The sequence below is a fragment of the Pagrus major genome, chromosome 24, assembly GCF_040436345.1.
Source record: "Pagrus major chromosome 24, Pma_NU_1.0".
NCBI lineage: Eukaryota > Metazoa > Chordata > Actinopteri > Spariformes > Sparidae > Pagrus > Pagrus major.
Window position 1 is genome coordinate 14177147 of NC_133238.1, and position 15000 is coordinate 14192146.

Below are 15000 nucleotides of genomic sequence, written 5' to 3' on the forward strand. Positions count from 1 at the left end.
AATATCAACTTGTACTCACTCATAGATACCTGCCGGCCAAATAAATCAAGATCCAGGCGTTATTCCCTGAGAAATTAATGAAAATGTGGAAAAAACATCCTCAAAATGTTAAAGAAAGTGAGGAAGAAGTCCTGGATCCAACCCTAAATTGGATCAGCACCTGAGACCCATCCACCATCCAAGTTTGGTGAAAATCTGTTCAGTTGTTTTTGTGTAATCCTGCTGACAAACCAACCAACCAACCAGTCAACTAACCACCACAGTGAAAACATAACCTCCTTGGCGAAGGTAAAACGTTGAGGTGAGATAGAAAGTGTCAGTCTTTGCAGCACAAACTAGGAAAAAGAACAAATATAAAATATCAATAAACATTAAAGTCTCAAGTTTGGGCAGATACACTTTTTCCCAGGATGGTGACAGAACAAATGTTCTTGACGTGAAACCCAAGAAGGGTCAGGGTGGGGGCTGCGCTGGGCGTTCAAGGATTTGTGATCGTTTGGATGATGTCACCGTCGTTGGGTCACATGAGGTCCGTGAATGTCGTGTAACAACGGAGGGAGACGCTGTGGTTTGAATCGAAAGATGACAAGAGGCCCGAGAATGAACCCTTGAGGAACACCACAGCTACAATAAGCAACTGAGGAAAACTGCAGCGAGTAAGAAAACAAGAACGCTTTATAATCAAATATGACCAAATATAGTTATCAGATTGAATTAAAGATTGAATTCAAATAAAGGCCTGTTACCCTCAGCAGTCGTTAACGGCCTCAGCGGCTGTTTGTGAAGTAAAACAGAAATAAAGGATGTAAAACGCAGCCCTGTGGAGAGAGAGGAGCTGCTCATCCTGACAGAAACGGTTGTTTAGAGGAAGTTTGATCCTGAACGGCAACAACATGCTCGAGGAACCAAACAAAGAGTGTGAGAGGGGCGAGCGAGGAGAGGCGAGAGAGGATCCTCATTTGTGTCTCTGCCGCCCCCCCCCCCCCCCCCGAGCTTCCTGTCATCAGCCTCAGGCCTCACGCACACGCACACGCACACGCACACACACATGAAACACACCAAACAGAGTCGTGGGAGCAGAGGTGGTGACAGTGCTATTTTCGACCGAGCCTGGAAACCTAGGGCTGTGTGTGTGTGTGTGTGTGTGTGTGTGTGTGCGTGCGTGCGTGCGTGCGTGCGTGCGTGTGCGTGCGTGCGTGTGTGTGTTTGGCAGGCTCTTTGTGTGTTTAAGAGAAAACAGCTGACAGTGATGGATGTAGAAAGAGAGCAAGCGTTTTTGTGTGTGTGTGCTTAATTGCATTGTGGGTAATAAAACCGATCCTCGAGCACACGCTAATCACGTTAAACGCCTCTCTCTCTCTCTCTCTCTTTTTTACACACACACACAGATCTCTCCGTCTGACCCGTCTCGCTCGCCCAGCCGTCTGCCTCCCTCTCCGCAGCACACACACCCCACCCGGCCCGTCCCTCCTGAAGTTCGCCGGCTCATCGTGAACAAAAACGCTGGAGAGACGCTGCTCCAGCGTGCCGCCCGCCTGGGATACGAGGTAAGAAGAAACAAACGCACACAGGTGTGTGGACAGGTGGAGTGGGTGGAGTCAAAGGACTCAAACTTCATTTTACCGCGAGGAGAAACCTTGTTTCATCCCTCTGAACAAAATGTTCCCACTATTGAAGGACTGTCATCATTAAAGTCACACAGTCTCCACAGACATCTTTTATTGAAATTTAGTCCACGTTTGGAAATCATGTTAAAGCTGAAAAACGTGTGTGTGTGTGTGTGTGTGTGTGTGTGTGTGTGTGTGTGTGTGTGTGTGTGTGTGTGCAGGTATTTGTCAGAACCGCACACACACACACACACACAGTCTGAATATTTCATGTTCTGTGTGACGGCTCTTGTCAGGCCTCACAAGTGTCACCCGCCTCTCTCGCCTGCTCTCTCTCTCGTTGAGGTGCAGCGGTAGAGCTAACGAGCTCAGTTTGTAAATTAAGCCGTCATCCATCACCACACACACACACACACACTCAGACACACACACACACTCAGACACACACACACACACAGGTTTTTTTCAGGCAGCAATCATTTCGAGAGAGCAGAAGAAGAGAGGGAGGGTGTCTTCGTCTCTTTGCTCGTTCTCTTAAGGTGGAACTGTTCCTTTACCATTAACGTGTCATTTCCTTGTTCTGTTTCTGTTTGAAGATAAATGGACCAAAAAGATCCTGCACACTGTCGATTCACATTAAAGATGACATCATTGAATTTAGATTTTTTTTTTGCTGACAACTAATCGATCAACTGTTGCAGCTCAAGTCCAGAGGTTCTGGTCTCAATAGTTGTCCACATGTCTCCTCGTCTCCAGGAGGTGGTGCTGTACTGTCTGGACCGACGGATCTGTGAAGTAAACCACCGAGACAACGCCGGGTACTGCGCCCTGCACGAGGCCTGCGCCCGCGGCTGGCTGGGGATCGTACGCCACCTGGTGGAGCACGGCGCTGACGTCAACTGCAGCGCTCAGGATGGAACCAGGTACGAGTCCAGTCTGACAGCTGTTCTGTCTGTGAAACTTAAACCAAGTCAACAGTTTACTCTGCCACCTTCACATGTGTTGGATTATCAGATGTTCTTGTGCTACTTTGACAGTTTTATTATTGAATACAGGCACAAATACACTTTAAGCATGATTATATATTGACATCACAATATATCCTCACAAAAGAGACAAAAAAAAAGCTAAAAAAAATTCTTCAGTAATTCATGAAATTAAATCAACAATACAGTTCATGTAGAGTTTATCTTTACCAATATCCTCAACTGACAAAGGCTTCTCAACACTAAACACTAACACTAAAATTATTTTCTTCTGTAAAAAAAATCATTTATATTTAAAGCTCAATCAAGAACCAATCTGAATATAAGGAAAAAAAACATTGCAAAGACAATTTCTTTGTGACTCCTTGTTTGATGTAATTTTGACTCCCATTCATCGTATGTAGGGACAGTATACGGGGAGACAAAATCTGTGTTGAGAAAATGAATGCTATTGTGTGAAAAAAAGGTAACAAGGCAAAACATATTCACTACACAGCATCAACAACAACCCTAACATGACTTCAAAACATTAAAACACAACAATAACAACCAGATTTTATGAGATTATTTAAATTGCATGTCATAATCACAAGATCTTAATGTCATTCTTACAACAATGTATGCAAATAAACACAATGATTCAAATGTAACTGAATTTTATGTACATTCAAGGTCAGTTGTAATTGGTAAAACAATAACTGATGTGTGTGAGGCAGTTTGGAGGCGGGTAACACCTTGAGTCACACAAGATATTGATACAGATAGATGACGGTATCATCTGCATAGAAACAAATCTTTTCACTAGAATCATTAACAAAACAGAGCCGGTCCTAATACAGAACCTTGTGGTAATCCTAACTTTGACTCACACACTTTGAACAGATGAAAGTAATCTTACGGCAGTTTTAATATAGAGCGAGTCTACATTGTACTTTATTAATTTTACGATGAAGCAGACAAGCTGATAATCTGAGACCCCAGAGAATATTTGACATTTTTAACTAAATTGATTAACTGATTAGCAAAATTGTTGTTTATGTTTTGGTTCCTGTTTCAGACCACTGCATGACGCCGTGGAGAACGACCACGTGGAGGTGGTGCGTTTCTTGCTGGCCTGCGGCGCCGACCCCACCCTCACCTCCTACTCTGGACGAGGACCAATCAACATGACCCACAGCGCGACCATGGAAACCTTCCTGGAGGGTAGGAGGGGAGGGAGGGGGTAGTTAATTTGATTACAGGGCTGGACTCGGCACTCACTCTCCTGTAACTGGTAACTGAAGTTAAAGCGATCAATTGACTGGTCAATCAAAAACAAATCAACAAATACTTTGATAATTAATTATTATTTAAGTTTGTTTTGAGTCTAAATCTTCACTTGAAACAGTTTGGCGTCCAATTTGACTGCGTTTGAGCACCAAGCATCGTTGATATAAACACAGAGTCCGTCTCCATTCCTTTCACCAGTCACCCATCCGGTGCAAAGGCTTGATCCATGATGTAGCCAGGTCTCTGTGAAAACAACGGTCTGAGTCTTATAGCTTCCATTTTAGTGATCAATTCTGCAATGAAGTGGAAAAATAAAACATTTCAACAAAAATGTGGCAAACTTGGAAGGAGCAACTGGCTTGCGCATTACAACTTTTCATTACGAGAATAAATTTTACCTTGAGTGAGGTAAAGAGTAAATGAACAGCTGATCTCATCAGAGAAAATGAAACCAGGTCCACGATGTATGAGTCAATAACCAGATGTGTTTTGAAGCAGCAGCTGGAGTCCGGCAGGGACCAGAACTCAGTGCGCTTCATGTAAATGATGATCGAAATATTCCGACTTTATTCTCAAAGTGTCCGATTTGTAAACATTGATGCTCCATCGATTTAAAGAAGTACGAGTAAAAGATTAAGGCAGACGAAAAAGGGCAAAAAAGAATGAAACAGATTTGGTGCGAATGAGAGAAACGTTGGCGTAAACAAGAAGGAAATAGACGAGAGAGAGTGTGTGTGTGTGTGTGTGTGTGTGTGTGTGTGTGTGTGTGTGTTCGTGTTCGCCAGCCTGTCTGATTACCATTCCCTGCCTGTATTTGTTCTCTCTCTCCATCTCTTTTCTCTCTCTCTCTCTCCAGAGGGGTTTAATGAGGCTTGGCTGTTGAATCCCAGAACAGCTTACTGCCACACACACACACACACACACACACACACACACACACACACACTCTGAAACACACACACACACACACACACTGAAACACACACACACACACTCTGAAACACACACACACACACACACACACACTCTGAAACACACACACACACACACACTGAAACACACACACACACTCCTGCCAGCATCCGTCTACTCAGCGCCAAGCGCCACGGCGACAAGCCGGCACCGTCTGAGCACAAACACTCATCTTCTTCTTCCCGTCTTTCACTCTGTGTGTGTGTGTGTGTGTGTGTGTGTGTGTGTGTGTGTGGCTCTATTGTTTTCGTCTCGCTGCCTTCATCCTCTCTGATTGGTCGGCTCTTTGAGCGACCACAAAAGCCACTGACTCTGTTCGTCTCTCTCTCTCATTGCAGACTATCTCTCCGACCTCCAGGGAAGGTCGGAGGGCGATCCAGGAATCTACTGGGAGTTTTACGGCAGCTCGGTGTGCGGTTAGTTTAAACACAAATACACAATCATGTGCAGACAACATCGTCAGGGGAGACAGACAGGAGGGTTCAGAAAGGATAAATGATTTAGGATTAAAGGAAGTAGGAGAGAACAAGGGTCAAACTGGGAGCACAGTGAGCAGAAAGTTACGTTTAAGGTCGACTAAAGTTCACAACTGTCACTCTGTCCTTGTTTTTTGTGTTGTTGCAGAGCCGTCCAGAGAAAGCGGAGTGTACGACATTCTTGCTGACCCACCGGGGCCAGAGGAGGAGGAAGAGGATGAAGAGGAGGACGAGGATGAGGAGCAACGAGCCAGGAGAGAAGTGTTTGAGTTTGAGCTGTCCGACCGACCGCTGCTCCCCTGCTACAACATCCAGCTGTCGCTGTCCCAGGGGTGAGTTTCACAGATGGAGTTGAAGAAATGTGGAGTGAAGAGGCTAGAATACTCAGCACTCAGCAGAGACTGGTTCTGGTTCTGGTTCTCTCTCTCCTCTCTGTAACGTTACGTTCATGAAGTAAAGTCCATTTCCCCTCCAGCTCCAGTCAGCAGTCAACATTACAGAACAGAACCACCCGACAATGGAGGTCACCTCCGGATCACTGCTGCAGTCAGGCTGATAAACAGGAGTGAAGATAAAGCCACTTTTTAATCCCACAAGTTCAAAATGAATCTCTGAGCTCTCCTCCCGTCGGTGAACGTCTCTGGATCAGAACAGAATCTGATGTCATTCCAGGTGTTTATCCCTCCAGAAGGTCTGGATCTGCACCGACTCTCGTTTCACTTAAGTTGAATATTTTCAACGTTAATGATGCGAATTGCCCTTCATGTTTACTGTGAACACCTTAAAGGAAGTAAGGCTAAGGATGTTATGGCAACAGGGCTGAACATATTCCCAGATAGTACACATGGACAGCTTTTGTAAATTGGGAAGACGTTGCCAAGTTGTCGGCATTTGGTCGGCAACATCTTCCCAAGTAGAAAATGTCTGGATTCAATCAGCTCGGCTCTAATACCGAGCTCAACGCTTCAGACAGGAGTCCACAAACCAATGCGTGACGTTACAGTGAGGTTACACACACTGGACAAAATTAAGGTTAAAGGCTCAATCCCATTTCCAATTTTTACCCCAGCCCCTCCTTTTCAAATGCCCCCTTGCCCCTCAGAACAGAGTTAAAGGGGTAGTGGTTGAAATCTCCCCTGTGAAATGGGAAAACCCTTCAAGTCCTCCATATGTCATCAGTAGGCGTCAATGGCATTTACATAAACAGACGCGACTGTTGTGGTTATTTATTTTTGTGTACCCGTGGCATTGCTGGTATTATCCTGATCGAGATAGATGCCAGCAATCTGTTTGTGACTTCACGCTGGCAATCAAGTCATTAGAGAAAAAGACACTGCTTCATTACCTGGACACTAGCAGTGCTTTGTAGGCTAACATTAGCATTACATGAAACAACCTCTGACATGGAAAAGTGTAATGGAGCGATCATCCAGGTAGGAAACTTGGGCAAGATCCGATTTCATGTCATCAGAGGGAAATACGCCAAAATGCAGGACAGTTACGCACAAATTGTCAATAACATTTTCATGATAGCCAGCTAGCTGGTTGAGCAAACCAGGAGCGATTGTTTTCTGCTTGTTCTAAAGAAATGGACCATAATACACTGAAACAACAGAGTTGTCATAGAGTTGTTGGACTAAGTGGTCGGGGTAAGAGGTGTGTTGATGCAAAACTCAGTGGAGCTAAACGAAGCAGACGAAAGGAAAAGGAACTAACAAAGACCACGCGGCGCACACACTTCGTCTTCCCTCACACTTCGTCTTCCCTCATTCACACCATTTCCTTCCTCCCACACATTCTTTCTCCGTGTTGTTCTAACACATCTCCCTCTTTTTCACACTCACACACACACACAGTCCAATTAAGGCGGTGGAAAGCCAGCTTAGAAAAGAAGGGAGGGGATGGTGGAGGAGGAGGAGGAGGAGGGAGCGAATGAAGGGTAACGTGAACGAAAGAGGAAAAAAAGATCCTCGGAGGAGGAGATGGAGAGAAAAAGAGAAAGAGAGAGAGATAAAGGCAGGACAGACGGGGAGGTCGTTAACGAGGATTGCATCGCCGTGGCGACGCGGCTAATTGGCTTCCACTTCGTCTTCCTCCCCTGTCGCTTTCCTCCTCCTCTCTCTTTCTCCTCTTCGCTCGCTCTCTCATTTTTTTCCTCTCGTGTCTGATGTAGTATTAATGGCTCCTCCTGGGTACAAGGCCACCGGGTACTGACACACACACATGCACGCATGCACGCACGCACACACAAAAACACAAACACGCATTCACACACACACACACACACACACACACACACGCATTCACACATTTCATTGGGTTGTTTAACATTCCAGCAGCAACTGGCTTTAAAGCAACATGTGGCCTTGTGCTGTGTGTGTGTGTGTGTGTGTGTGTGTGTGCGTGTGTGTGTGTGTGCGTGTGTGTGTGTGTGTGTGTTTGCCCTTGACACACACACACACACACACACACACACACACACACACACACATTGACAGACATTGTGAATCAATAACAGCTCCACTGATGTCGAGGCAGAATTTATAACAGAGAAACTGTCCGTCCTTCTTCTCTCTCTGACAATTATAGAAGCCGATTTTTAAAATTCTGAAGTTTAATCTGTAATCAAACACAACTGCAACGCTGCCATGAACCTCATTTCCTCTCGTCTGAAATTAAAACACTCGTCTGCCACGGATCCCTCCAGAAATATATTTAGATTTTCAGAACATCTGAAATATTATCAGGGACAACCTCTCCGTACTCTGCGTTCATTTCGTCCATATTGGGGTCAGCCGAAAAGTCCAAGAAGTTTAAAAACTGGGGAACATACGAAAGTACCAAAAATGGCGTCGTCGGTAGTTTCTCTCATCGGTAATATCAGTGAAGAGAATTCACAATCCGCATGTCGCGATGTGTTTGACGACTTTATAGACCACCATCTACAACAGGTACCCTATCCCAACATCCTCCTCCATCGGCATGTTTGTTGTCAGAAACTCTTGAATCTGCGCTGCCCTTAAGTGGATGTTGTCGATGAAAAATGCCATCTTGTGTCAAAATTTTCGATTGAAATTAAGCTAAAGCACTGAACAGATGAACTTCACCTCCTCGAGCAAATTAGTTTCAGTCGAATTTCAGTCTGTTGATATTCACTTCTGGTCCCATCAACCCGACCATCTTTTTTGCGATGTCCCACAATGGCATGTCGAATCAGTGGTGGAGCCCGTCAGTGAGAGAAATCCCTCTGATTGGCCGTTCAGCTAAGCAAATCAGTGTACGAGAAGAGAAACAGAACAATAAAAGGGGAAGCCTCTTGAGTCTGTCGCTGTTGGATCCATGGTTTCACCCGTTTACTCTTCACCAGTAAAGTTTGCAACTTTCTATCAGACACTCTGCTGCTTTATCATAACAACGGTTTGTTTATCTGCAGTCCTGAGTCTTCCAGTTTGACGAACTGACAATTACAGACAACCCGTTCTTACTTCTCACGCATGTGCGGAACGTATGAGCTGGATTGCCGTCAGCTGTAGTCTTTGCGGTGTGTTCAAGTGCAGCTTTTTTGGCTGAGATGCAGGAAACATGAGGCAACGCAACCGTCGGCCATTGTTGCTGCCAGTTCTTTGATGTCAGTTTGGTCTGCTGGTGCCTTAGAGACGTAACCAAGATGTCCAAATTCAGTAAAAACTCTCTGGATCTCATCTGTAAGAACTCACCCCTGTTTTCTCTTCTCTCTCTTTCCTCCAGCCCCAGGAACTGGCTCCTCCTTTCTGACGTCCTTGGTCGACTTCGGATGACGTCACGGTCTTTTCGCCGTCTCTTCCCACAGCTCAACGTGCAGTCTATCCCTGAGGATGAGTTCTATCGGCAGGCGTCCCTGTCGCAGCTCCTCACAGGTCCAGATGAGCAGGAGCTGGCCTCCTTCAGGCCGGACGTCAAGGACCCTTTGGAGCTGGTAGAAGCCACCCCCGAGCTGGCCGGCATGCTCGGCTCTTCCCTCGAGTTTGTGGACACTCGTTGGGACTCACTGGAAGGTTCGCCACCTCCAACACCACCCCCACCACCTTCGCCAAGACCACCACCATCACAAAGACTCATGCTAAGACCACCACAACGTATTCCACCATTATTACCACCTCAGCGACAGGAGGCAACTGGTGCTAAACTGGACATTTCATTGCAAAACAGGAGTACAGAGTCTGGACAATTCCAAGGACCTAAAAGTCTGGGATTTTCCACTCCAGCAGCTAAAATGGAAACCAAAATAGATGCTAGCATGTGGGAACCACAACAGCTAGGTCGTAAAAATGCTGGAGTTTCTATTCATGCGAAGCCAAACGTGACAATGAGTGCTAACATGTGGGAACCACAAAGACAACAAAGAAAGAATATCGTGATCACTAAATCTGTTAATCAGGACTCTAAAATTGACTCTAACATGTGGGAACCACAAAGACAACTGAGTAAGAACATTACAAGTGCTAATTCTGCGAATTCCCACCATAAAATTGACTCCAGTTTGTGGGAACCGCAAAGACAACAAAGTAAGAAAACTTGGATCACTAATTCTGCTAATACAGACTCTAAGATCATCTCTAGCATGTGGGAACAGCAACGACAACCAAGTAAGGATACTGGGATTGCTAATTCTGCTAATCCAGACTCGAAATCGGACTGGGAACAACAACTGCATGGAAATAAACCCACTAGGAACACTCCCATCAAGCCTGATGTGGTAGTCGGTGCTGCCATGTGGGAACCTCAGCGACTACGAAGCAGAAGTGCTGTGAATTCTGACACCAAAGTAGAACCGGCCCAGTCAGAACCACAGCAAATACGCAATAAGAACATTGCTAATCCAGCAAACGCTAATGGTACAGTGGATGTTAATACGTGGAAAGGACAAAATCAAGGGAGTAAGACTGGCAGGGTTTTGGACTCCACAAACCCAGGTGCTTCAGTTGAGAGTAGTGTTTGGGAACCACAACGACTGCGAAGTAAGAATTCAGAGATCACCAGCCCTGCGAAGCCAAGTGCTTTCGTGGATGCTAACACGTGGGAACGCCAGGGAACAAAGAGAGTGGGTGGCACCAGTGCAGCCCACAAAAGAGAGGCCAATCCCAGTGACAACCAAGGCCAAGGAGCTAAGACCATAAAGATGGACGCTGCCTGGCAAAGGAACTTGGGCAACGTCAGAGTCCACATCAGGGATCTTGGGATGAAAGTGGGTGGAACCATCCGGAGAGACGTAAAGAAAGAGCAAGGGAAGGCGGCTGGGAAAGGTGCCAGGGTTAAAACAAGGTCTTGACGACACTCTTTTAAAAGATTTTGCGAATCACTCTGAGAAAGAGCAACAATACAGTATTCCATAAAGAAAATTAACTATTTTACACACAAACTGAAACACACGTGGAAATATTGTAAATGATCAGACTCATTTGGACATTGAAAAGGATGGTTCATCCTCTGTGGAGAGACTGTAACAGTATCATGTGTGTGTATGTAAACTGTAAATATCTGTCTTTTTTAATTTATGAGTGCAGATATCACTGTTGTTAAATTGGTTGTTTGTAAATGCAGTCTGGTGTAAATACGATGCGGTTTCTGTTAACGTGGTTTGTTGGTTGGGAGGTGGTTTGTTACCTTTGTGTGTAATTTTGTATCCAGCATCCTGTCGGCTTTCATCACCAAAATATTTATTGTCCAATAAATATAAAGAATAACAAAAATGCCTGAACACGTCTGATTCAAGATAAACTAGCACATTAGCAGGCCTTTGTAACTTTGTATTTGTTAGCATCACGAGGGGTTTCAGCTAACTGGTTAGTTTCTTGGCATTACATATGTGTACTGCTAACAGGATATTATAAGTAGTTGTCACTTTACACTTGTTAGCATTGTAGCCAACTATTTTCCTTTTCTTACCATCTATTTACCACTTTTAGCATTAATGTTAGCATTATTATTCCAGCTAACTGGGTATTAGTAACTAACTAGCTACAGGTGAACAAAATGCTGACTTTAAACATACAGATGTGTCACTCAGTGCGTAGCCTTCGATCATATTTGAATAAGAACAAACAACAGGAACGTGAAGCTCCACCTGAACACTCACCTGTGATGTGGGCGGAGCCCTGCGGTCTGTACAGGTGATCACTCTCACCTGTGTCACACCAGCAAGCAGCTGCTCAGTAAGTTTGTTTTGAAGATGATTCTCTTTCTTCTCTCACAGATTTCTCTACATCAAGTTACTTATTATTTAATAAAATCAACGATTTTGTTCTTTTGTTTGTTTTTGTCTCAGTGGGCCCAAAATTAAATACAGACAGTGATTTTCTGTTTCAAATCTTGACAGATGAGTGTTTATATGCATGAGGAAGTGTGTGTGTGTGTGTGTGTGTGTGTGTGTGTGTGTGTGTGTGTGTGTGTGTGAATGTTAAACAGCCTCTAATTAAAGGTGGCGCATCGAAACGCAGCAACATTTCATTTCGACCGGACGGGAAATTAAATCCACTGATTGGACCGCCGGCCTCTGTGAGAGCAAAGTGTTGTTGAGCTGAAATGTGGCTGCAAAACATGTTTCTTTATTCTGAAAAACTGCTTTACATGAATGTTTTGAGACGATTTCAGATGTGCAATATTGTATCTTGGTCCAGAAAACTTCAGGCTCGTTGATATTCCTGTGTTTCCACAACAAATCAGAGTATCAGTGCAGCGTATATCACAGAATACAGGTTGACTCCATTATTTAAATATAAATCAGCCTTTTAGTTGTGAAACAGACAAACACTTTTCCACACAGCCAGAGTGAAGTGTTCAGATTGTTTCTGACTGACAACTCAAAGCCCAACAACAAAAAGACATCTTCAACAAGCTGACACCAGTGAATGTCGAGTATTTTTGCCTTTTAAATTACTTTTATTAATTATTAACATTTTCAATAATTATTTTTTAGGAATATTGTGAGTAGTTACAGTATGTGGTAGCAATAGGAGTTTAAAGTCAGACTATTAAGAAAAAAGAGTTTTTATTGTTTTTATTTTTATAGTTGCTTTAATCCTCTTCTGTACAGTAAAATATTGGTTAATAGTATAAACAATCCAGTTGATTGTGAAATCCAACGGATGCTGGAGAAAAGAGGATATTTGTGGTATTTTACTTTATTAAATAACGTCCATTAAATCAATTTTCTGTCGATTGACTGACTTCGTTTTTAGTTTGATTATGCAAAAGAGATGATTCTGCCCTCTAGTGGGCAAATTTTATGTAACCTCATGCAAACAGTCCATATCAAGCAGCGAGCTCCAGGGCTGAAGTACCAAACACTGCAGTTCCTCTAACGACCACTTGAGGCTCCAACAGTGAGTCAGTCTCCATTAGAGTCCATGTTAAACTTCACAGCAGAAGTAAACGTGTTCACAGCTGGTTTCTGACGCTCACTTCATCACAGCTTTTATATAACTCACTGCTTTAAATTACATTCAGGCTTAAAGTTGCATATTTGGGGGCGTGGCCTCTTTGAGTGACAGCTAGCTGCTCAGCTGATTCAGTCACTGATCTTCACCTCTCGGTCGTGTCTGGAGATTTTTACTTCAGGTGTCAGACACATGATCTGTGTTCTGTGTGGTTAATTGGACTGACAGACGGGAGGGGAGGGACAGACGCTGGTGTTTTGGATTAAGGAGCGACTCTGTTAGCGTTAGCCTGCAGACAGCTGCTGGAGCCGGCCGGAGTCGAGGAGAGCGCAGAGTTTGATTTTAAACTTTTGGTATTAAAACGTGGATTTATGGTAACGAGCCGCTGAGCAGCTGAGATCCAGTAGTGTGCTGTAATTCTTTATTCCTGCTGAATGGAGGGAAACGTAGTTTACGTCATGAACGTACAGAGAAGATAACGGAGAGGAACCCAGTCTCTGGTGAGTGCTGACTTCACTCAGAGACTCAACTGAACACTGTTATTTCTTTGACGGCAGTTTAATGAGTCAAACAGGTAAAAGTGTGGTGTGGTCCTTTAAGAAGACGCTGTCGGCTGCTGTCTGGACGTCTGCAGAGGATTCTGGGATACATGTGTGACTCAGCCGCTTCTCAAAAAACTGGGACAAACTATTTGCTTTAATATAAAACAGAGTGGGAGTCCATTCATGCATGTTTCTCTCTCTCTGTCAGCCTCGCACGTCCTCGCTCGCCCCTGTCTTCACTTTCGATCGCCCACACCCTTTCATCCTGATGTGTGTGTGTGTGTGTGCGTGTGTGTGTGTGTGTGTGTGTGTGTGTTCAGGATGAGTCATTCACACACACTCAGCAGGATAAAAGGATGTAGGCGAGCGCAGGGAAAAGAGACGCGGCCACAAACACCTTTTTCTGCCTCGTGCTCACTGAGAATACTGATGTTCCTCTGAGATTTTCAGAATAAAACTAAAAAAATCACTTAATAAACAAAGTAAAACTAAAGTAGGTTGATCGTCTTCATCGTTGGTCGGTTGGTTGCTTTGTGGGTTTAAACTTTTTAGTTGATTAGTGGTTAATAATCTCTTGATAAGTGAAATCTGTGACAAAGTTCACTGGTTGGTTGATTTTACATAAAATACATTAAACTAAACTCTGACTCCAGGTTAGGGTTGTGTGTGTGTGTGTGTGTGTGTGTGTGTGTGTGTGTGTGTGCTGATGCTTCACAAACTGTGGTTTGTGAAGCATCATTATCGTGGAACTCCATGGCAACGAGAGAATTAATTAACGAGAGAAAATCTCCTTTAAGACGGAGAACGAGCGAACGGGCGAACGAGGCAGAGATGAATACAGAGGTGTAGTGAGGAGAGAGAGAGCTGATGAAATATGAATGAGTCCACAGGAGGCTCAACCAGCTGAGTGTGTGTGTGTGTGTGTGTGTGTGTGTGTGTGTGTGTGTGTGTGTGTGTGTGTGTGTGCACCGGCTGCCTCCTCACGTCAACATCACTGACGTCAGTTTCCTCGACACGGAGACGAAACACGCTGCTTCAAACAAACCGAGTCTGGATCTCCAGTCTTAACGACGTGACGTGAGAGCGACGTGACCTGAAAGACCTGATTGAAGACGCAGCAGAATATTTGTTCATCCGTCCCGCTGCCGTAGAAAAGAACTAAGACCTTCTACGAGCCGTCAACACGTCTGTTGTGGAGGCTTTTTGTAGCGAACAGTTCTCGTTCATATCCTCCTGTATGCTAGCTGACTGTAGCTGACTGTAGCTCACTGAAGTGGTTTCAAACACAGAATCCAACAGTACGCTAATTTGTTGTCGGTGCGATTTTTGTGCGATGATGCGATGAGGTTTTTGTAACTAAAAAATCTTATCATATATACAAAGAAGGAGCCACAAGCGTACATTATGCTAGCTGATGCTAACAACGTTATTTATTACATAGTAATTCTAGTTCTAACTGTAGCTTATCAAGCATAGATGTTCATAGAAAATCAATCTGTGTAGCCTACGTTCAGTCTGACAGTGTTTTCTCAAAGATGATGTATGAAAGCTAACCATACAGAGCTAGCATTATAATGCTATATTTTTGTAGCTAACCAATGTTGTCTAAAGACAGCTAGCTAATTAATCCAGATGTCCACTGTAAAATGAGCCTCTCCTCCAGTCGTGTTTACTTTTTATTGTTTTTTTTTTATTTGATTTTAAGCTGCTGTTAGCTTTGTCGCTAGCTTGAT

The 15000-nt window shown here is 44.2% G+C and overlaps 1 protein-coding gene across 1 annotated transcript in view; it reads left to right on the forward strand.

Annotated features, from left to right (window-relative positions):
• LOC140992408 (BCL-6 corepressor-like) overlaps nt 1-11449 on the forward strand; it is a 39882-nt gene extending 28433 nt beyond the window's left edge. The window contains exons 9-14 of the mRNA XM_073462714.1: nt 1389-1547; nt 2364-2530; nt 3651-3796; nt 5173-5250; nt 5459-5642; nt 9058-11449. Coding sequence (XP_073318815.1) covers nt 1389-1547; nt 2364-2530; nt 3651-3796; nt 5173-5250; nt 5459-5642; nt 9058-10618 — 2295 coding nt within the window. The 3' untranslated portion in view covers nt 10619-11449. The remainder of the gene's footprint in view (nt 1-1388; nt 1548-2363; nt 2531-3650; nt 3797-5172; nt 5251-5458; nt 5643-9057) is intronic.
• The last annotated feature ends 3551 nt before the right edge of the window (nt 11450-15000 follow it).